General features: G+C 42.5%; 1 protein-coding gene across 4 annotated transcripts in view; it reads right to left on the reverse strand.

Moving 5' to 3' along the window:
- ENPP6 (ectonucleotide pyrophosphatase/phosphodiesterase 6) overlaps positions 1–24,774 on the reverse strand; it is a 168,202-nt gene that overhangs the window by 108,900 nt on the left and 34,528 nt on the right. Inside the window, exon 1 of one of the 4 annotated variants that reach the window (XM_026508575.4) lies at positions 4,328–4,672. The exons of 2 other annotated variants lie outside the window; for them this stretch is intronic. In XM_026508575.4, coding sequence (XP_026364360.1) covers positions 4,328–4,568 — 241 coding nt within the window. In that variant the 5' untranslated portion in view covers positions 4,569–4,672. Of the gene's footprint in view, positions 1–4,327; positions 4,722–24,774 lie in introns of those variants that run through there. One more of the 4 variants, XM_048226260.2, reaches the window with a different exon arrangement.

A 24,774-nucleotide genomic window follows, 5' to 3' on the forward strand; every position in this document is an offset into this window, starting at 1 on the left:
GCCGTTGGCCTTGACAAAATGATGCTAAGTTATACTTCCTCAAAAATATCCAACATTTTCATTTTCTCTTACCCATGATCTGGATTGAACAAATCATTGCCTTTTTTCCATGGATTTTATGTTAAACTTTACTTAAATGCGGATTTACCTCAGAGAGAGATCTTTACAACAAGATCAACAGTAAGAGATTAAAACAGAAAACAGGGACGCCTGGGTGGCTCAGTAGGTTAAGCATCTGCCTTCGGCTCAACTCAAGATCCCAGGGTCCTGGGATCGAGTCCTGTGTCAGGATCCCTGCTCAGTGGGGAGTCTGCTTCTCCTTCTGCCTCTGCTCCACTCCCCCACTCTCTCTCTCTCTCAAATAAATAAATAAAATCTTTTTTTTTTAAATTTTAAAAATGAAACAGAAAGCAGAGCAGTGGTTGTGTTTACATTGTGGTTGTGTTTTAACTAAAATTAATTTGATCCACACACAGCTCTTCAGAAAGAGAGCTGATGCATAAAGTTAGATATAATGACATACGTGCCATGCTTGGGGCTCTTCATTCCAGCTCAGAGCCCACCTCCTTCGAAATGCTTCACATGCTACTACAACTGCAAGAACACTCTCCTCCCTTCCGGTCTCCAGGGGCATATCAGGAAAGCACCCTCAGGGGACAGCTGGCGGCTCAGTTGGGTAAGCAACTGCCTTCAGCTCAGGTTATGATCCTGGAGTCCCAGGACTGAGTCCCGCATCAGGCTCCCTGCTCAGCAGGGAGTCTGCTTCTCCCTCTGACCCTGCCCCTTCGTCCTCTCTCTCTCGAATAAATAAATAACATCTTAAAAAAAAAAAAAAAGGAAATGACCTTCAGGTCCTTTGTGCATTCATTTGCTGGAGATGAGTAAGAAAACAGGACAGACTGGGTAGCCAAACAACAATTCTGGAGGCTGAAAATCCAAGGTCAAGGTGCTCGAAGGTTTGGTTCCTGGTGAGGCCTCTCTCCTTGGCTTGCAGAGGGTGCCTTCTCACTGTGTCCTCACATGGCTTTTTCTCTGAGTACATTTACTCCTGGTGTCTCTCCCTCTTTTGAAAGGAAATCAGTCAGACTGGGCTGGGCCCTCTCTAACAGCCTCACTTCCACTTACCTCTTTAAAGACTGTATCTTTACATACATTACATTCTGAGCTACTAGGGGTTGGGACTTCAATACATACATTTAGGATGGAAACAATTCAGTCCTTTTCATTCGTCTTAGAGTATTAGTAGGTACCTGGTATGTCTCGCCTCCTCAACTTGATTGTGGGCTCCCTGGATGAAAGGCCCTACTTTAAGATTCTGTGTATCCCCAGCAATCAATTGTTTGATGGATCTTCTTGATCACTTTTGGGATTTTGTTCACATTTGTCCTGATGCCAGAACATATTTTGAAGGAGAAAAGAAGTCAGCCACAGGGGCTTCATGTCAGTGACTGGGCTAGAAGATTTCCCAGGTTCCTTAAGCATCCTGTGACTGTTCATTCCCATCACCATCCATGTGACTTCCCCAAAATTCTCCTCTCTAGAGTTTCAGTCATTGCTTCATTTCTTGTATTTCAGCCTCCCAAGAGTTGCCAGTCCTAACTTTTTCTAATTCCCTATGCACTGCTTATTTTCATGTCTGCATCTGGGAGCAGGCCAGAGAATTTGTATGTCATATCCTGAAGTGTTACTGATTTTTGGCCTGACTTGGGACCTGGAAGCTGAGGGATCAGGCTCAGGGCAGTGCACTGGGCTACCCGAAGTCGTCAGCACCATACTGACCCCGAGAGGACTTCAACCAAGTTTTTCCAGCTCCAAGGCCAATAACCTAATATTCCTCATTATGCAAAGATAAGAACACGAAAGGCTTTATGTCTTGTGGGCAGTAATTCATGTAATGAAGTGAGATCATAGTCTCTCTTAGGAATTCCGATGAACCTTATAACAGTATATCTTTTAGTACCAAAAGGATCTTTTGTCGATTCATAAAATGCTCAAATGCTCAAACCATATGTTTAAGTACAATTCCCAATGGCTATATCCTTCCTTAAATGAAAACAGAGGAATTTTTCAACATCAGGTGGAAAACTAAGCATGGCTATTGGGAGGAATAGTCTAAATGTAGCCCCAAGTCTGTTCCAGGGCAGTGGAGATGATAGCAGCTTCATGGCCTGGCACCTCCTGGCCCCCAGTCTGCTCTAAGCCATACGTTCACTCTTCACTTGGTAGGTATGAGACAAACCCAAAGACATGTGCGCGTGAACATGAGCCTTGCTAGACACATTCTGTGTACAATATTGCTTCCAAAGGGGCGCCTGGGTGGCGCAGTTGGTTAGGCATCCGACTCTTGGTTTCAGCTCAGGTGGTGATCTCAGGGTCATGAGATCGAGTCCCACTTGGAGCTCCGTGCTTAGTGTGGAGTCTGCTTGAGAGTCTCTCCCCCTCTCCCTCTGTCCCTCCTGCTCATGCTCTCGCTCTCTCTCAAATAAATAAATCTTTAAAAAAACATTGCTTCTATAAAAGTGGGAAAGCCAACGTAAGTAAGGCTTTCAAACAATACATCTTATCATCTAGAAATATTGAGGCAGAACACACATAGAGCTCTATGGCTTCTGCAGGCTAGCCTCAGTTTGACAGTGAAGGTGACATCTTTGCCAGACACTCATGGGCACTGACTGTACCACCACGGGAAGGGCTGTTCCGTCATGAGTACACAAGGGAAAACACCCCTAGCCTGAGAAGAAGGTGTGTCTCTGTGTGACTGATGCTTGGTGCCAATTATCCCTTGTGCCAATATCAAGAATGTGGGTCTGACGAACAAAAGGCCATGCCACTGGCTTGGTTTCTCTGTGGAGGCTGCAATGGTCCCCTTTTCCTCATTGGAGCCTGGCTTTCTAAAATGGATTTTGTTCATTTTCCACTGGGATGGAGAAAACTGCACGTGGCACTTTATGAATTGGGTCTCCCAGCAAGGCTCTGAAAGACAACTGGAGGGGGGTGGTCTGCGTGTGTGAAACTCCCGGGACAGAACTGAAGTCAGGCTGTGACACACAATAACATCTATGTGTGACCCAGCAGCCTGCGAACCGGCTCCCTGCAAGGGGAGAAGCATGCCAAGTGAGGACGAGAGGACTTTTGTTCATCCTCTTGATCTTACAGAGGCTGGTTGTTTGTCTGTTGGGGGAAATTAAAAAATAAGCAAATAAATTCCTTGCCTGTGTGCTGTCTGGATTTTTTTTCATTTCTAATTCTCCAAAGTATCTTCCCCCCTTAATTTTATGGCATTTTTATGTACACATGTACCCAGTACCCGCACATGAAGTCAGAGATATCCATTTGTCTTTCTAGACTGCTTTGGGTTTGCCTCGGTGTGGACAGCCATGATAAGATATAAGCGTTCTCATCCCTTTCTTGTTAACATAATTTAGAGAGTTTTCCCTGTGCTCAGAGCACGCAGCTAAGTCCTGCATAAGCAGCAGTAACAGTGCGTTCTTAACAGCCTCCCTGGACAGTTTGCTAAATTCTTTCTGAGAGCCTCTTGCTGGCCCTTACAAAGGTTAGCTAAAAAACAAACCAGAACCCAGGAATCCAACTGTGAGAGCAGAAAGTACGTTCGATTGCGCAGATAGAGGACTGAGTTTGTGCAATCACATTGGGCGTTCTGGCGATCCCTGATGAAGATCATTTTGAGGCAAAAATCAGCTTCCCAAACCCAAGCACACTCTGGGTTGGCTAGGGTTTTTGTTTTGCTTTGTTTTAACAGATACTAAAAGTTAAAGAGGGGAATCTGAACTACAAAACAATTTTTTTTTCTTCATTTTACTTGGCCCAAGAAGGCAAAAGAGGGGCAAGTGGCTTTGCTAAGTAACACTTCAGGATATGACATACAAATTCTCTCCATTTAGTCCAGGAATCCCATGTGCAATTTTCATAGTCTAGCACATTGGCAAACAAGCCAAAACACCTCCAGGATGACAGATGACTGCAGAGCAAAGGGACAGAAGGAATTTGGTACAAACACATAAAGACCTGTTGACTTTTTAGCTTGAACTTAGAAAGTACGGAGTTAACTAGAATTTTTATTTGTGAAACAAATAACTACTTTTAACACCATCTATTCATGTAGTTTTCTGTTCTCCTCACCAAAACAGGTCCTTGGGACAACTTTTGGGAAACAACACTACTGTGAAAAAAAAAGTCTCAGCCAAGAACTTTGGTGTCCCAAAGGGCTAGGGAAACCTGAACATTTAAATCAGACTTCAATGCCAGGAGCTAATTATTCCCTGTTGGACTCCAGCCCACCCCACCCAGAAGAGGACACAGTACTCACCAGTCATTAGGGTGTAGTAATTGGGGTAAGAGAGACTGGGAAAGTCGGGGGTCAAGTAATCCACTTTTACTCCCCTGCTCACGATCTCTTTGAAACCAGGCAAGGACTCCAGGGCCTCATCACTGATGTAGTCTGAGCGAAAACCATCCAGCAGAAACACCAGGAGCTTCCGGCCAGCAGCGGCTGGCTGCGCCAGGCTGAGCGCGAGGACCAGCAGGAGGGCCCTGAGCTTCACTGCCATGCTGCCAGGAGCCTGCCCGCCCGGCTGGCACAGCCGTCCCCTTGCAAAGACTGAGGATGGAGAATCTGTAGCTATTCTCTCTTCTAGGGGCTGGACCTTGACTGCTGGCCTTCCTGAGCCAAGTTCACTTTCAGAATTTAAAGGTACAGCACCCCCTTTTAAAAACATCTATACTCACCCTTTACTAGAAAGTCCGGAGACCAACTCCTTTGGAAAAGCTGGGTCCCCAAACAACCCAGAATCAACACCAGGGGAGACAGGGCGACCTTATTATTTTGGGTGAGTGTTCCAGAAATACAGGCACCCACAGAGAGGTAGAATTTTAGAAGATGACAGAAGTCCACACTAACTTTGCAGCTGGGCTAACCAAGGGGTGGAGCCAAGGAAAAGGACAACCTTTTAATGTGCTGCTATCCCGCACCTCTGCCCAGTTTAAACTCTTACTGACTTTTTCACTTCCAATTTAGTAACACGAACCTCTTCATTCAGGATATAAACAAGAGATGATAAAATTAGGTGGGCACATTTGTGAACTTTTCAGCGGCGCCTCTGTCACCATCGCATTTAAAAACAAATTACTTGTCTAGGTCTCAGCCACTTATTTTTTTTTCCTATGCATCTATATACAGTGTTTATTGTCCTATTTTTCAAGTTGCTGGTGTCCAAACCCATCTGCAGGAGGAGGTGGTTCTCACCCTTTGGGGGAAGGGGGGCCTGGGTTCACTTGGGGAAAGGTTAAGGACTCCAAATGTTAAGGATGAGTATACATGGGGTATCCACTTTCCTCTGCCACCATCGGGAGGCACAACCCAAAGTATGGCTCCTAAGTGTCCACAGGTCCTCAGAGGTTCCCAAGTCTCCACTGACAGTGCTGTGACGTGTCTGGGTGAAGGCACTGCTGATGTGGCCTTCTTGTTTTACGAGGATCTTAATGTTTTATGATCATGTTTAGACAGTTTCTCTAAGGTTTGGGTCAATGAATTAGTGTAAATAAGTCCCTCTAACATGCATACCAACATACAAGAAAAGAAAGAAACATATGGGATGGAGTTCAAACCAAATCCCAGCATTGCCTATAGTAAGACACCTCCTAACCTTTTACCTTCTGGCCTGCAAAAGGTTGGAAATAAAAGCGAAAAGGCAACAACAGATCAGAAAACGTGGTTAATATTAACTGCTCAAAGTCTCCGTGTCTGTTATCTGGAGGGTCTTGTTTGGATGTGGGTATCGACACCTAATACTTAAGAGTACTTCTTGCTACTTGTTTTGCAAAGGTAGACAATGCTATAAGGTCATTTGTCACAGTGGTTTAACCCAGACAATGCAGAAAAATGGAAAATTTCCTCCAGAATCTGGAACCACCTTTGTGTTGAAAGCTGTTCCAGGTCTTGCCAGTGACATGCATGAGCTCTCAGGAGTGTGCTGCCCAGATCTGTCAGCACTCTGGGGCCTCACCTCCACGGAGAGGAAGGTGACGTGGAAGAAAAGAAACCAAAGCTTGCAGAAAGAAGACTGGATTCCACGGCCTGGCTTCTGGCATTATGCAATTGTGTGATTCTGAGAAAGTTGCCTTTCCGTGCTTCAGTTTTCTCCTCTGAAAAGTGACAGAAGCTTTCAGGTCCATTCCAGCTAAGGATCTGAATAGACATTTTGCCAAAGAAGACATCAGATGACCAACAGGCACATAAAAAGATGCTCAATGTCACTCATCGTCAGGGAAATGCAAATCAGAACTACAATGAGATGTCACCTCAGACCTGTCAGAACGGCTAGCCTCAGAAAGATGAAAAATAACGAGTGTTGGTGAGGATACGGAGAAGGAAATAAAATCACTATCCCAAAGAGCTAGCTGCGCCCATGTTTACTGCAGTATTATTCACAATAACCAATAAATGGGAACAACCTAAGTGTCCATCGATGAACCAAAGGAGAAAGAAGATGTGGTGTGGTGTATAATAATAGGGTATTATTTAGCCATGAGAAAGAAGGAAATCCTGCCATTTGCAACAATATGCACGGACCTTGAGGGCATTTTGCTAAGCAAAAGAAGTCAGACAGAGACAGATAACTGTATGTTCTCACTTGTGTGTGGAATCTAAAAAAGAAACAAAATCATAGAAACAGAGAGTAGAATGGTGGTTGGTGGGGGTTGAGGGGTGGGGGAAATGGGGAGATGTTGCATACAAACTTCCAGTTATGAGATGAGTAAGTGCCAGGATGTAACGTACAGTATGGTGACTATAATTAATCATATATACGTGACAGTTGTTAAGAGAGTAGATCTTCAATGTTATCACCATACACACACACACACACAAATCCCAAAACAGTAATTATGTAAGGTGATGGAGGTGTTAACTAATCTTATTGCGCTAATCATCTTGTAATATGTGTATGTGTGTGTGTACTGAATCAAAGAGAGAGTGAGCACTCTGGCAAGTATGAGAGTTAAAGGTGAAAAGGAGTCCAAGGTTGTATTAGAGAAAGTGCATACAATAATCATTCTATTTGTTCCCGCTAGAAAAGTAGTCTTTGTGCACTTTTTAAATGAAAAAGGTCCCCAAGAACAGACTCTCTCTATAAAAGGCAGCTGACTAAGCAGGATCACACGAATACTAAGTGGAATATCTAGAAACTATTAGCCTGACTCCTCATCTCACGCTTTGGCACTACCTTGCTGTTTCAAGGTCGGGGCAGGGATCCCCTCTTTACTACCGTCAGCAGCCCAAGTGAGAACCACCGTTGGCCTTCGGACCAGGCCCCAGATTCACGCCTACTGTGGTGGACCCCCCAGGCTCACTTCTCCGGAGTACAGATAAGGGCTGAACCCACCCCACCAAAATCCCAGTCAGTAAGACTGAGTTAACATGTGGCTTTTAAAGTTCCTCATTTGATTCTGGTCAATAGCCAGGCTTGGGAAACACCACTGACAGTGCCAAGCAGCAATGGAAAAACCCGAGCACGGTCACATCATTATCAGAGTTTGTGTTTTAGAATATAGTCTCTGGAGGCTGTGTGGGGGCAGGAACAGTGTTGGTGGAAACAAGGATGACAATACCCACCTTCTTTGGTATTAAGAACTTCCTGGGTCATAGGGTAGCTCTATTTTTAACTTTTTAAGGGACCTCCACGTTGTTTTCCAAAGTGGCTGTACCAACTTGCATTCCCACCAACAGTGTAAGAGGGTTCCCCTTTCTCCACATCCTCTCCAACATTTGTTGATTCCTGCCTTGTCAATTTTTGCCATTCTAACTGGCGAAAGGTGGTATCTCAATGTGGTTTTGATTTGAATTTCCCTAATGGCTAATGATTTGAACACTTTTTCACATGTCTGTTAGCCATTTGTATGTCTTCATTGGAAAAGTGTCTGTTCATATCTTCTGCCCATTCTTTGATTTGATTATTTGTTTCTCAAGTATCGAGTTTGAGAAGTTCTTTATAGATATTGGATACCACCTTTTATTTTTTTTTAAAGATTTTCTTTATTTATTTGACAGAGAGAGAGACAGCCAGCGAGAGAGGGAACACAAGCAGGGGGAGTGGGAGAGGAAGAAGCAGGCTCCCAGTGGAGGAGCCTGATGTGGGGCTCGATCCCAGAACGCCGGGATCACGCCCTGAGCCAAAGGCAGACACTTAACAACTGACCAGGTGCCCCTAGATACCACCCTTTAATCTGTAGTTTAATTTGCAAATATCTTCTCCCACTGCGTGGGTTGCCTCTTTGTTTTGATGACTTTCTTTTGCTGCAGAAACTTTTTATCTTGATGAAGTCCCAAAAGTTCATTTTTTCTTTTGTTTCTCTTGTCTTTGGAGACGTGTCATGAAAGAAGTTGCTGTGGCCAATGTCGAAGAGGTTACAGCCTATGTTTTCCTCTATGATTTTGATGGATTCCTGTCTCGCATCGAGGTCTTTCATCCATTTGGGGTTTATCTTTGTGTATGGTGTGAGAGAGTGGTCAAGTTTCATTCTTTTGCATGTAGCTGTCCAATATTCCCAGCACCATTTATTGAAGAGACTGTCTTTTTTCCCCTGGATGTTTTTTCCTGCTTTGTCAAAGATTAGTTGCCCAAAATCATAAGATATCTCAGAATAAACTTAACCAGAGAGGTAAAGGATCTATACTCTAGAAACTACAGAACACTGATGAAAGACATTGAAGAAGACACAAAAAGATGGAAAACCATTCCATGCTCATGAATCGGAAGAATAAACATAGTTAAAATGTCTACCCAAAGCAATCTACACTTTCAATGCCATCCCAATCACAATAACAATGACATTTTTCAAAGAGCTGAAACAAACAATCCTAAAATTTGTGTAGAACCAGAAAAGACCCCGAATCGCCAAAGAAATTTTGAAAAAGAACAAAGTTGGGGGCATCACGTTGCCTGACTTCGAGCTCTACTACAAAGCTCTGATCACCAAGACAGCATGGTACTGGCCCAAAAACAGACACATTGACCAATGGAACAGAATAGAGACTCGAGAAATGGACCCTCGGCTCTATATGGTCATTTAGATCTTCTGATAATTTTGTAAGGTAGGTATTTATACCTCTGGGATACAAAGGAAATTAAAGGCTCAGAGAAGTCTAATGCCAAATAGCCCGAACTGTCAGAATGGAAATATTCAAGCCCAGGTCTCTTTTATAGTCCCATATTTGGGGGGAATACATTCAATTTCTGAAATTAGGAAGAGGAATCAAAGCCTGTGTAAAAGAAAAAATAATAAATCCTAAGTCTCTTTCATTTATCTTGATTGAAGTGAGAGAGGGAAATAGGAAATCACCATTAGGGCCCTACAGACATAACCGTCACAGAACACCCACCAATGGAGGCTAAACTTGGTGGAAGAAAGTAAGGAAGTGTGTGTCAAAGGGACACGGGAGCCAACCTGAAAGGGCTCCCAGTGGCCAAAGCCAGAACAATCTGAATCATAAACTAAGCAATGCAATACTGGAATATTAACCCAAAGTACAAAATAAATATACAAGTCCGTAATGTAAGATGAATAATTGAATAAACAAATAAATAGGGGAGAAGTGACAAATACTCCTTACAAAAGAATTCCAAACAATACATGTTGATACCCTCACTCCAGGAGGTGGAACTTGATCCCTACTTCCTCCCCATCAAGGTTAGGCCAGACCTAGAGACTCACTTCCAAACAACAGAGTAGGGAAAGGGAAAAGTAACTTTGCGGTGGAGAAATCTGGCAAACCCAACATTACTAGAGAGATGGAGGTTACTATCACCAGCGATGTCATGTGGACATCATGTACCCCCGCCCCCATAATCTCATAAGATGAGACAGGCACTTGGCTCTGCAAGGTCTTCTTTCCAAAAATCCACAACCCCAATCTAATTGTGAGCAAAACACCAGACAAACCCAGATTGGGGGATTTTCTACAGGATAACTATCAAGTACTCCTTAAGAATGTCAAGGTCACGAAAAACAAGGGAAGACCAAGACACGGGTCATAAACCAGAGGTAGTGGAGGCAACATGACAACTAACTGCAATACAACATAGGACCCTGGGTGGGATCCTGGAACACAAAGAGACATTAACGGAAAATTGGTACATCCAAATAAAGCCATTAAGTTAATGGTTCTGTACCAATGTTAGTTTTCATAACTGTACTCTGGTTACACACAATGCTAACCTTAGGTGAAGTTAGGTGAAAGGCTTATGGGAACACTCTGCATTCTTTTTGCAACTTTTCAGTAAGTCCAAAATTTTTTCAAAATAAAAAGTTAAAAAAAATTAAATTGAAACTAGAAGTCTGGTCATCAATAACAGGAATCTTGAGAAGATAAAAGCACTTACGAGAAAACAAAGCAATGGTGTCACAACCGCCCTTCGTTTGGGAGCTGGGAGTGAAGGGTACCTCAAATACACACATACTACTACCAGTCAACCCATACTGACGCTGCATCACGTCCTGGTAACCCTTCTAAGGCTTACTTCCTGAAACAGGCAGAAAGATTTTCTATAGTATCAAAAGATTTGTTTAGCGGTTCCAAAAAGAGGAAGCTTATAACCCTGCGACCAAAAAGTGTGCTAAGAGAAATCACGGTTTTGCATCACACTAGTGTGTGGACACTGGTGCTACACCCCACTGATCCCTAGAGAAGCTCTCATACACCTGTTTGCACAAGGATCTGGGCACATGGATGTTTATTGCAGCAGTGTCTAATGATAAAAAATTAGAAATGATCTAAATGTCCATTAGCGAGAGTATGAATAAGTGATGTCAATATTCGTCTAACAGAGCACAATACGGCTGTTCAAAAGAATGAACCCCAGTTGTCCCACCGTCCCCATCTGTAGTTCTGCTTTCCACAGTTTGTTACCTGTGGTCACCCGTGGTCAGGAGGCAGAAGATGCTCCTTCTGACACAGTATCAGAAGGTCAGTAGTAGCCTAGCCTAGAGCTGTGCCACAACGCCCACCTCACTCACCTCACTTCGTTTCATGGGCAGGCATCTTATCGTCCCCCAGCGTCACGGGAAGAAGGGAGAGTACAGGACAGTAAGATATTTTGAGAGGGAGAGACCACATTCACACAACTTGTATTACAGCATGCTGTTATAATTGTTCTATTTCATTGTTAGTTATTGTTGTTAATTTTACTTTGCCTGATTTATAAATTAAACTTCATCAGAGGTGTGTATATATAGGAAAGAACACAGTATATAAAGGGTTCAGAACTATCTGCGGTTGGTTCTGGAACATATCTCCCATGGAGAAGGGGGGAACGAACGTAGACTTAAATGTCTAGCTCTTGGAAGGTCTCAAGAACAATGCTGAATGGGAAAAACAAGCTGCAGGTGAATACAAACAATATAAAATACTAACATTAAAACATCCAGCACAATATATAGTAGGACCAACACCAAAGAAATTATAAACACCAAAATCAGGACTGAGGTTTCCTCTGGAATGGAGAGAGGAGAATGAAATTGGAGAGAGTTACACTGGGGGTTTCAACTTTGTCTGTAATGTTCTATTTATTTTTTAAAAAACAAAAACCTGAGGTTTATAGATTTGTGACAAAATGCTACAATTTCACAAACTTGAAGATTGGTAGAGGGATGTCATTTACATTATGCTGTCAGATTTTTTGTAGGCCAGAAACATAGGGTAACTTAAAAAAAAAATCAGCAGGTCTTGGTGATTAATTGAACATGTGGGTGGTAAGGGAGAGGGAAAGGTCCTGGATGAATCCCAAGGTTCTGCCTTAGATGACAGAGTGGTACCATTCGTCAGGATCGGTACTGTAGGAGAATTGCCATCTTTAAGCAATCACCTCGTCATATAAATCAGAAAAAAAGAGAGAAGTTAACCTAATTCAAACCATGATCCAAGGTAACAAAGGAACTTTATCTTCAAAATAGAACTAGGGAAGTGATCTCAGCACACCTGTCAAGAATGAGCAATTCTGAGTCCTGGCTCAAATACTCTTGTAAAAATGACCTAATGCTCTCTCTTTATGTCTTTGCAGGATAAATAGAAATCATCATGTATGCAGAAGGAAGTAAAATCAATTATTTAATAATTATGCAACAGCTGAATGCAAAAACTCACTTATAACCAATTGAAAGTGCTCAGTGTTGTTTTTTGGTTTTGTTTTGTTTTGTTTTGTTTTTTTAAGAAAACTGGAGAAATGGTTAGTCAAAGCGATGAGTATGTTTGAGTTTATCTTAACTGTGTGAAATGCGAAAGGACAATGCAGTAGCACGTCCACCGAAAATGCCTTGACAAAATGTTGCCACATCTTGGTTGCTGCCAGATGGGAAGAACTGCTTTGAAAAAAGGAATTAGAACCACAGAATTACAGAACTGTAAACATGGAAGGCATTGCAGAAATAATCCAACTGTGATCTCTTCATTTTGGAGAAGAGAAAGCTGAGGGTCGAGCAGGTGGAGGAACTTGCCTATGGGAACGCAAAGGTAAATAATGGCAGAGTCGCCTCCCGTATTAATGCTTCTTAGATTTCAACTTTATTTATTCTGTGTCTCCTTCCACTCCAACTCCCTTTTATTGTTTATTTGTCTGTCGTATATTTATTACTTGTTTTCAATGGGTCAAGTCCACAATCCCTTATTTGAAACGCTTGGGGCCAGCTATGTTTTTGAAATTGAGGTGTTTTTCTGATTTAAAAAGGTAATGTGGTGCAAATAGAGTATATTATATAAACACCTGCAGCATCTGAGGCACCATTCAATCAAGTCTGTTAACATTCCTACAGAAAATGTATACATTCACACTAAGTGGGATAAATAAAAACCGGAAGCAGCTTCACATTAGATCAAGGTGAATGTATGCCACCCAGTGAGTTCAGGTAAGATCAGGATTCTCCCTGAGTAAGTTATTAAAATCTTTGAGTTTTCAGAGCTTTTTGAATTCCAGAATTGTGCACAGGGGCATAAACTTGATGTTTTGGAGGAACCTCTAAATGTTCTTAGGCAAGGATATATACTTTGCTCCTAGTCCCTGGGCCTTGGTGAGGCCTTGTCAGTGTAGAGCATTGTTAGAACAACAGAAAGGACAGGCCCTCTCTATGTCCTTATAAAATGCCCAGTGCCATGAGAAGCTGTAGAAGGTAAAGGTGCCTAGAAACTAGCAAGAAGGAGGAATGAGTTGCTCATTTGGAAAGCCATAAACATGTATGTGATTGTCAGTTAGGATGCAATCACCAACTACCTTTGCTCTGCAGGATACTGGTTCAAATCTCAACAATAGGCATTTGTCCTCTCTTGGACGGACCAAGCCCCTTTGAAGTATTCTCTTCTACATAGCCTCGCCCAGGCCCCAGCCTCTGCTGGAAGGCAGCCTTCCTATTAGCCATTTTTGTGTCAGTGGACTCTGCCATACGACCTAACCACAGCTGATTTGTCAGGGGTGGGCCCATGACTCAAGGGAAGCTAGTCTAACGGCTTGTGTAGGCTTCACAAGATATGATGAACATGGTCACAAGATTTCCCCCTCTGGGAACTGGTATTTGGATCAGTGCCAGAGACATATGTAAGCTGAAGCCATGACGAAGCAGAAACCATTGAATAAGCAGAGGAATTGAGATGGTAGAGAGGAGCAAATGAAAAGAGAGAAGCAGAAACAGATGAGGGAGATACTGTATGTCCATAAAAGAGAGAAATAGGATGCAGCCAGTCCTACTTCCACCTTGGATCCTTGCCAGCTCCATCTTGAGTTCATGGTATCTTTCCAATGACCCCCGTTTTCATAAGGGGGTCGGAGGGGGACTCTGACCTTTGTACCAACAACTACCACTAAGGCTACTAGCTGCCAGGTCACACAGAGTACCCCTTTCCAGTTGGGGGTCTGGCAAGTGGAGTCCAGAAAGAAGTTTCCAATTTCCTTCCTTGAAAATTTTTAAACAATGTTAATTATGCACTTGCCTGAACTAGTTCAAGTGGGGCTAGCGGTGGCCCAGATCACCCATGGATATGCTCTTTAGGCCTATGTTTATCCAGGCAGAAGGACTAGGTCTTGGTTTGACCCAAGCTCTCCCCTTATTGCAAGGGGCTGACCCAAAATGTCCAGCTATTGGGAGTCTCTCCTCTGAAGATACCCATGGATCAGAGAACTTTGCAAATATGCATTTATTACAGAGAGCTTACCTTATTAAAAGCAGAGACTATTTTGAACACCAAATGCTATCATTATGCAAAATTTGTGCAGCACTTTTTTACGTTATATAAGAGCTAGATATGCATATCACAGAGAATGTATATTCCAAGTCAATGTATGCTGCCTGCAACTAAAGTTGAATTTTAAATTTGGTTACAGAAGTAAATAAAACCTTTAAAGAGCCTGATGGTGATGTCATTTCTAGGAATATGATGAACTAAATATCAGGACTGACCTGCTTGCTGAAAGCAACTGAAAAAAATTACCAAGTAATTTCTTTAAAATATTTGTTAAATGCATTAATAATCTCAAAAGAAAGAAAAGAATCATTGGGACCCCAAACCAAGTGAACATAAGAAGCCAGACTGGTCAGAATGCTAAGATCAGCTCTCACCACGAGCACACTTGCCAGGCAGTTGTGATCTGGAGGTTTGCTTTTTACTTTTTATTTCTTTTTTTTTTTTAAGATTTTATTTATTTATTTGACAGAGATAGAGACAGCCAGCGAGAGAGGGAACACAAGCAGGGGGAGTGGGAGAGGAAGAAGCAGGCTCATAGCGGAAGAGCCTGACGTGGGGCTCGATCCCACAACGTCGGGATCACGCCCTGAGCTGAAGGCAGATGCCCAACTGCTGTGCCACCCAGGCGCCCCATGCTTTTTACTTTTTATTTCTTTTTAAATTTTTATTTAAATTCAATTTAGTTAACATATAGTGTATTATTACTTTCAGAGGTAGAATTTAGTGATTCATCAGTTGCACATAATACCCAGTACTCATTATAATGAGTGCACTCCTTAATTACCATCACCCAATTACCCTATCCCCCCACCCACCTCCCCTCCAGCAACCCTCAGTTTGTTTCCTATAGCTAAGAGTCTCTTACGATTTACCTCTTTCTGTTTTTACCTTATTTTATTTTTCCTACTTTTTATTTTTATTTTTTTATTTTTTTTTATTTTTTTTTTTTAAAGATTTTATTTATTTATTTGACAGAGATAGAGACAGCCAGCGAGAGAGGGAACACAAGCAGGGGGAGTGGGAGAGGAAGAAGCAGGCTCATAGCGGAGGAGCCTGATGTGGGGCTCGATCCCATAACGCCGGGATCACGCCCTGAGCCGAAGGCAGGCGCTTAACTGCTGTGCCACCCAGGCGCCCCTATTTTTCCTACTTTTTAAAGAGTCACTCCCAGCAGGGAACAAGAAACAAATCCTAGGCCAGGTAAAGATGAGGCGGAGTCTAACAGAATCATAAAAAAGGGACTCTAAACAACAGATGAAAGACCATCACTAAAAACAAATAAAACAAAACAAAACAAAAAACCCATCACCATCGCTCTGAGAAAACAAGAAAGGAAAACTGCCTTTCTTGAAATTCTGTTGGGTGAAAAGTCCATGAGAATTCTTTTTTTTTTTTAAGATTTTATTTATTTATTTGACAGAGAGAGAGAGACAGCCAGCGAGAAAGGGAACACAAGCAGGGGGAGTGGGAGAGGAAGAGGCAGGCTCCCAGTGGAGGAGCCTGCTGTGGGGCTTGATCCCAGGACTCTGGGATCACACCCTGAGCCAAAGGCAGACGCTTAACGACTGAGCCACCCAGGCGCCCCAGTCCATGAGAATTCTTAATGACAATCTAGCCCCCAGGTGAGTTTGAGCCCCATTGGACACCATTTGTGTAGTCAAGTAAACTCCAGGCGAAGGATGTGGCTTCAAATTACCCCAAACTAATAGTGCCCACAGGTATCTAGAATTAGTAAATGCTAATTATAATGCTTAGGTAAATGCTGAAGTAATTTGCCTTGAACCAAATAGAAATTCCACAGCTGAAAAGTAAAAAAAAAAATAGACTTTCAAACTCAGAGGAAGTTTTAATAAAAGATTAGACAAAGCTGAATAAAGCATTAATGAACTAGAAAACAGAGCTGAGAAATTATGCAGAATGCAGTACAGAAAGAAAAAAAGAAAGGAAATACGAAAGCATGGTTAGCAAAGTTGTTTGGAGGATACCAAACATTTAAGCATAATTCCTAAAGTAGAGGAGGAAATGGGGAAGAGTAATGTTGGAAAAGGTAATAGTGGAGACTTACCCAGACGTGACAAAGGTCAACAGTCTTCTGATTCAGGATGCCCAATAAGTTCCCAATAGGTCAATAAAAAGTAATACTTATGGATAAACCTGGAGGGCATTATGCTAAATGACATAAGCCAGACATAGAATGACAAATACTACATGATCTCACTTATATGTGGAATCTAAAAAAAGTTGAATTCATAAAAGCAGAGAGTAGAATAGTGGTTGCGGGGGGCTGAGGGGTGGAGAAAATGGGGAGATGTTGGTCAAGGGGAACAAACTTTCAGTTATGCACAATGAATAAGTTCTGAGGATCGAATGTGCAGCATGGTGACTATAGTTAATAACACCATATCATATATCATATCATATATCTGAAATTTGCAGAGAGAGTAGATTGTAAGCATTTTCACCATACATACAAAACAATGATTGTTATGCGAGGTGATGGATGTTAACCAGCTCGATTGCGGTAATCATTTCACCGTGTTCACATCTGTCAAAACACCACATTGTATACCTTAAATACATACAATTTAATTTGTCAATTACACCTCAATAAAGCTGAGGGTGGGAAAAAGTAATATACATCTAGGCAGATTATAGTGAAGTTAGAGAACGTCAAAGGGAAAAAAATCTCAAAAAGCAGACATGGTAAAAAAAAGAGAGATTAGTCAATAGAAACAAAAAGTAGAATAACAAATTACTTCTTGTGGCGCCTGGTTGGCTCAGCCATTAAGCGTCTGCCTTCGGCTCAGGTCATGATCCCAGGGTCCTGGGATCGAGCCCCACAAGGGGCTCCCTGCTTGACGGGAAGCCTGCTTCTCCCTCTCACACTCCCCTCACTTGTGTTCCCTCTCTCACTGTCTCTCTCTGTCAAATAAATACATAAAATCTTAAAAAAAAAAAAAAACACTACTTCTTAACAGCAACAGTGGAAGCCAGAAGATAATGGAGCAATATCGTCAAGTTGCTCAATAAAAAATAATGATCGACCTAGAATCAGGGGAAATAACTTTCAATAATGAGAGCAAAATAAAAGTGTTTGCAAGCACATAAAGACTGAGAGAATTTGGCTCACAGAGTTTCACCAAAAGAAACTCTAAAGGATGTGCTTTAGACACGAGGCAAGTTGGCCCAGTTAGGTTTCCAAAGCAAGAAGGAAGGGGGCGCCTGGGTGGCTCAGTCGTTAAGCGTCTGCCTTCGGCTCAGGGCGTGATCCCGGCATTCTGGGATCGAGTCCCACATCAGGCTCCTCCACTGGGAGCCTGCTTCTTCCTCTCCCACTCCCCCTGCTTGTGTTCCCTCTCTACTGGCTGTCTCTCTCTCTCTGTCAAATAAATAAATCAAATCTTTAATAAAAAAGAAAAAAAAGAAGGAAGGAAAAATAAAGAAAATAATGAATATGTGCCTAAATCAGAAGAAACTTTGGTATAGAAAATGGTATTGATGGTCAGGCCTCATGGGGTCAAAATCAGAAATACAACAATTACAGAGAAAGTGAAGAAGACTTATGGTCATCTTTGTTGGCTTTCTTTTTAACTGAGTAAGTCATAGTAAATTTTGTAAGCATGCATTTAAAATATTTAAATGTAAACTAGTAGGAGGGAGGAAAAAGTGAGGAAGAATAACCAACCCAAAAACAAGAAAAGGGATAGAACACAATAGAAAATTTTGAACAACAGGAATATCATGGGCAACAAAACATGGTGACAGACACAAATCCAGGTGTACTAGTACTCACAACCAATGCTAGGACTAAATTCTTCCCTTTAAAAGCACAGCTTATCAAATATGCCATTTATAAGACTATCATTTAACACACAAGACTATAGTAATGTTGAAAATATAGTATGTTGAAAACAAAAAGGTAGCACACGGATTCTAAACAAAAATCAACAGGCGTGGCTATATTAATATCAGATAAAATAGAGTTTAAGGAAAAATCACAACAGGAGATGAAGAGAAGCTGCATAATAAAAAATTTAGTTTGCCAGGAAAATGGATCAGTTCCAAAGTTCTAATAATTTATAATACAGTCTCCAAAGATAGGGAGGCATAACTAACAGAACTCTGAGAAACTTAAAAATCTACCCCACAATGGGAGATTCCAAAACACTCTCCAAATGATCGATGCTTCAGAATCACTAACGATGCACGTTGAAGAGCACGATCAGCAGGGATGCTGTAATGGAGGCATACTGAACATTGCACCAAACAAGCAGAGAACTCATATTGTTTCCAAGCATACGTGGAACATCTATGCAAAATGGACCAAAACACTACACACCGAATTCCAAAATTTGATACCATGCAGCCCATATTATCTGGCCACAACCTAATTAAATTTTAAATCAATGGTAAAAAGCTAACTTTCTAATTATTTTTCTAATGATAACACTCTGGATTACATATGTCTGGCAACAAAGAAAATGCTGAATAATTCATGAATAAAGAAGAAATCATTATGAGAACTATAAAATATTCAGAGTGGAATGATAATATTGATACTACATGATAAAACAAGTAGATGCAGCTAAAATTGTATTTAGAGGGAAATTTATAACTTTAAATATTTATATTATAAAAAAAGAAAGCTTAAAAATTAATGATCCAAGTACTCAGCCCAAGAAATTAGAGGTAGAACGACAGAATAAACCCAACAAAATTGAGAGCAAATAAATAAAAAGAGCCAAAATTAAAGAAATAGAAATGAACATAAAACAGATCATCAACAAAACCCAAAGTCGGCAAGCTCAGTAAGAAAGAGAGGGAGAGAGAGTGCACACAAACACGGCAATAGAACGGAAAGAGGGCCAGAAGTGCAGATCCTGTAGTGATCAAAAATTAGTAAGATGTCCTGAACAACAATGTCAAGAAAGTCAATAAAGTTGAAAACAGAGATGGGCACCTGGGTGGCTCAGTCAGTTAAGCGTCTGCCTTCGGCTCAGCTCATGATCCCGGAGTTCCAGGATTGAGTCCTGCACTGGCTCCCCTCTCTGTGGGGAATCTGTGTCTCCCTCTGACCCTCCCCTCTCTTCGTGCTTTCTTTCTCTCAAATAAATAAATTGAATCCTTTTTTAAAAAGAAAAAAGAGGAAAACAGAGAAGATTGCCAAATTTCTAGAAATCTAAAAGCTAACAAAATTGACTCAAGATTATTAGGTTCTTACTGGTGGTGAATGCAGCAAAACATATAAACTTACTGAATCACTATGTTATACACCTGAAACTGTCACATTGAGTGCCAACTAGAAAGAAAAAATTGGGTTCTAATAGTAGAAATTAAATAATAGAAAAGAGATACTATCACAGAAGCAAAGATGCTAAAATTCCATGCTACATAAAATGTGAAAAGAAAATGTCAGTAAAAATCCTTATATATAATTACTTTTTTTTTTTTTAGTATTTCATTTTTATTTTTTTTAAGTAATCTCTACACCCAACATTGGGCTCAAACTCACGACCCCGAGATCAAGAGTCGCAGGCTCCACCCACTGAGCCAGAATACTAGGTGGGTTTTTTTTAATGTTTATTATATTATGTTAGTCACCATACAGTACATCCCAGGTTTCCGATGTAAGGCTCGATGATTCATTAGTTGCGTATAACACCCAGTGCACCATGCAATACATGCCCTCCTTACTACCCATCACCAGTCTATCCCATTCCCCCACCCCCTCCCCTCTGAAGCCCTCAGTTTGTTTCTCAGAGTCCATAGAGACTATATTATTACTTTTTAAACTGATAGCTCTGTTCACCAAAAAGGCCGAGAAGCAATGTCATCTCAGTAGCAATGAGCTTTTTTTGGGGGGAGGCAATTAAGGGGGGGTATCTCCCCACTCAAGCTCATTTTTTTGGATGGTCTCAAGGTAAGTGTTACTTGGTAGCAAGAGAAATAAATGAACTGAGCTCTGAGGACAATGATTAAAAGGCCAGAATCTGCAGGTAAAATAATTACATGTCAGTCAAGATCCTTGACTGTGGTTACTTGCTCATGAAATTGACAGACTAAAACAGACTGACATCTTTTTATATTTTTAAAAGAATTATATTGCCAAAGGAACCACAAACCTGGCAAAAGCCTATGATGATTCAAACCCATAAATCATTCCCCAGGCCCTTGAAAATGCAGAGATAGGAATTGGGTGGTGAGCGCCATCCAGCCTGACAAAGGGAAGACTTATGATACCTGTTTCAAATGTGGCCAAAGAGGAAAGTGGACAAGAAGGAACCTTGCAGGGGAGGAATTGGGGCCAGACAGGATGGCGGACAAGGGAGTGTCTTCCAGAGGGTAGCTGGAGATGCCAGGTGGGCGCATCACAGAACTTATCGTACAGCGTGACAGGGAGGTTACTCTATGCAAACCCTGCAGGACCTGAATGCCATGGATAGTGGCTGCTGTGTGTTCCCCTTCTGCCATTTCCTGAATGGAGTTTGTATTGTGATGATCTTGTTCCTACTCCTCCATGGAGGAGGTAGGCAGGCGGACAACTTGTCCTTTGGTTGATAGGTTGTTGGGCCAGAAGGAGACCCAGCTGGACCTGTTCGAAGGACTCTCCATGGCCTGAAGTTCCTGGACCATGAATTGGAGGGCACTCTGGCTTGCTTCCCTGGGGGATGGGTGCATTTATTCTCCACGTGAAGAGGGGTGTGCGTGAGTAAGTCTGTAGCCAGAAAGGCCAACTGTGGCAGGAGCTACTAAACTGTCCCCTGGCATCTAGTCTCCTCTTCTGAGTTTCGGCTAGGCATAGTGCCTCCCTAGCTTGAGACCCTCTCTTCCTGTCTCCTTTGCAGGCAAGAGAGGCCATGTGACTAGATCTGGAATAGGAATAGAAGTTACATCCCCTTAAAGGTAAAACTGTTCTCTCTGTACTTCTTTCCCCCTTCCCGTGGCATGAGAAAAGGGAGTGACAGGAGCTGTCACAGTGGATCCACAGATGAGCGCTCCATAGCCGAGAGTCCCACCAGCCTGAATTCCTGAAGGATCTTGTGAAGCAAGGCCAGCCTGCCATCCCCAAACCACTCCACTACCTTTGAAAGTTAATGAGAAAAATAAACAAAGAAGCTTCTGTTTTGTTTAAGCCATCCTCTTTCAGCATGTCTTTGTCATGGCAGAGAGATGTGCCTCACACAGGTACTGTTTCCACGTGCCCACCTATATTTTAAAAGAATATGCATTTTATTTGCAGTTCCTTGGATTCCCACATATTTTTACAATTATGTATCGTGTTTTCTATTTCTAAGGCATGGCTAGAAAATAATAGGACTGGCTTCTCCAAGGTGCATTATAAATCTACAGCATAACTGAGACCCTTCTACCTCCTCAAAACACAAGCAATATGGCACATCCCTGTCAGTAACAGTGGTTTTGCAACAATGCTTCCAGGGATGAATCAGAATTTCTGTGTAAATGTAGGAGAGGGAGGGAAGGAGGGCATGTGTTATTATCTAATAAACTCTCAAGTGTCTGAAATCCATCACACAGAGCTTTGGGCTAAAGTCATCCTGTTTCGTTCCTACCGGGTCCTATCGTCCAGTACCTGTGCCTGGTTTCCCTCCATCATGCCTCAACGGGGCTCATGTGATTACCATACTAGCCATCCTACCTCATGGAGAGCAACCTCTTTATTACAGAAGCTGCGTTTTTTTAGGCTCTAAGATGGCAGGAGCAAATCTTGCATCAGGAAACCCAGAACCCTCTCACAGAGAAAATGTATCTGGTTCCCATTTCAGAACAATATTGTCAGATGACATGTGGTTGCGACAGGGCTTGTGTGGGTGAGCAGTGGCCCTTATTTCAGACCCTAGTGGCAGCACTTGGAGACTTGAAATCTTTGGGATTCTGTTTTTATACAGTGTCGGTTCTGAAAATTTATTGCGCTTTCTTTCCATAAATTTTCTCTCAGGAAGAAAAGACAAAGAAGATTATTTAAATTTTAGGTTGCCAGTGAAAAGATAAAAAGAACCCTTGCTTGATGGCATGGAATTCTATGGAAGAGGGAGCCAAGGAGATAATGGTGAAAGTTGATCACCGAGGTCTGCCCTGGGGGTAAGTGGGGGAATTGCCCCTTCATTGTCCACCTGTGAGGTCAGCCCTGGATGTCATTTTTAAACAGAAACAGTGTTTTCATCCATCTATACCCAGAGACACAAGAAATGGCCTCAGTTCTTCAAAGAGTTGTCTCCCTCTAGTGGCCAAAGATTTCTTAAGAAAGACTCAGGTCTGCATGCAAGGCAGTCTGGGTCCACTAAGAACATAAAACCTTTACATTTTTGTGGAGAATGTGTAAATTATCCTTGAATTGGAAATAGAGTTATAGCATGTAATTTTATAAGTGTATTCACCATAAATCTGGGAATGATAATTTCAATTTCAAAGGGTTATTGTGAGAACTAATCTGAACTATTAAATGAAATCAACAGAGGAACGTTGCAGCTAGGAGGCAGGCTAGGCTCACTCACTGGTAAGATACTGGCTTTGGCACAATAGCATAGAAGTAAAATGGCAAATGATTATATGTCATGAACCCTCACTATCATTCCTAAACAGTTGAAACCAAGAACCTTCAAATCTTCAGAGGTCAAGACTATGGATGTCAAAGGTCTGCTGTAGGGACTGCTCCTGACAAACTGGTGTAGACAGAATAATGGCTCCCCCAAAGATGTCCTCGTCTTAATTCCTGGAACATGTGTATTAGGTAGGTTACGTGGCAAAGCAGAATTAATGTAGTGAGTGGATGGAATTAAAGTTGGTAGGGAGACTATCCTGGTTGATCAGGGTGCATCCAATGAAATTACAAGGGATTTATATGTGAAAGAGGGAAATCGGAAAGGAGGGCAGAGTGATGTGTTGTGAGAACTAGAAGAACCTGAACCAATGTCGCTGCCTTTGAAGAGGGAGCAAGGGGGCACAGGTCACAGAATGAGACAGCCTCTAGAGGTGGGAAGGTCAAGGAAACGGATGCCCCCTGAGAGTCTTCAGAAATGAACACGGCCTTGTCAACACCTTGATTTCGGCCCTGTGAGACTTATTTTACATTTCTGACATCCAAAACTGTTAGATAACAAATTTGTATAGTTTTAAGCCCTGAAATTGGTGGTAATTTGTTACGGCAGCAATAGGAAACTGATACATGCCCTAATTGCTTTCCTGGAGGAAATGCGAAACACTATCAGACCTTGAATTCATCTATTCAGAAATGACCTGCCCATGAGCTTGTAGCATGGGCTCTGAAGATTCAAATCTAACTGAGATTCAGATATGAGAATACGGATCCCTGCCCCCCCCGCCCCCCCAAAGAGGATAGTTATTCAGTGCTCCTTCCCACATTGAGAGGGCACAGTCTCGCCATCCTCCCTGAGCCTGGCCAGGTAGTAAGCGCATCAGCAAGCTGAAGAGGTTTCTTCCCTTACACAATGAGAGGGTTGGATTAAAAACCTTCTTGGTCCCCTCCAGCTCTCCACAGTCTATGAAACTAGAGTTCTTAGCTTTGCAAGCAGTTGATAAAATAACAGTGATACTTTAGTTTCTGCAACTCTACCTGTTCCATGATGGCTTGTATCAGAGCAAGACCCGGGGCTTCTGGCAGAAGCCCTTTTGAGCCATTTAGCTGGATGGGAGTCCATCTCTCCTGCCTCGAGGAAAACCGGGAATGTCCTTCCAAACTATCCCTACCCCCCCGCCCCCCCCCCCCACACACACCAAAGGGCTCTCCTTCAGCTTCTGCTCCCTCAGGAAGGCAGCCCCCACAGGCTCACAAGTTTACACGCACTGCCTGAAGAAAGTGTGAGTCGAAGTGCCCTCCCCCACACACAGGCCGCTGGGGAACAAAGGCTGTGACGGAGGGGCCGCAGCTCTGGGGTCACTGCTCACAGCAGCCTTCCTGTTGAATCTTTCCCCTGGGGCAGCACCACACCTCTGGCTTTCTTAACGAAGTCTCCGAGAAGCTGGAGGCTTTGGGCCTGCAAAGTGCGGTACTGTATTTTCATCGAATTCCGAGTCCCCAGATCACCAGCCCTGTGCTGAGGAAGGCTTATCTTAAGGGTGGGAAGTTCCCAGAATACAAAAACTTGTATTTCCCGAGCCGGATTACTTCACATCTGTGCCGTGCCCCTGAGGCTGCAGCTGGGGTTCCAACATGAGTTTTGTGGGGAGCCACTGCCACTTGCTTTGGCTGTCTTTCTGAGGGGCTTTGCTGTCGAAGTCCTCACTCTGCCTGCACAGTTGGTAAATACCCTTTTCCGGCTTCATTCCGGGCTCAAAACCAGTGTGGAAAAGTTGACTCACAGGTTTGATTCAACCACATCTTGTTTCTATGGAAACACAGACTGCTCCATAAGCCCAACTGTATATCCCTACTGCCTAGCCCCTTTCACTAGCAACTTCCCTGGGTATTAACCTTGACTCAGAAGCTGAAGTAGCTTCATGGGACACAGAACAGCCACACGGAAAGGCCTCACAAAGAGCCAAACCCAAAATTG

Source organism: Ursus arctos, unplaced genomic scaffold, assembly GCF_023065955.2.
Source record: "Ursus arctos isolate Adak ecotype North America unplaced genomic scaffold, UrsArc2.0 scaffold_27, whole genome shotgun sequence".
Lineage (NCBI taxonomy): Eukaryota > Metazoa > Chordata > Mammalia > Carnivora > Ursidae > Ursus > Ursus arctos.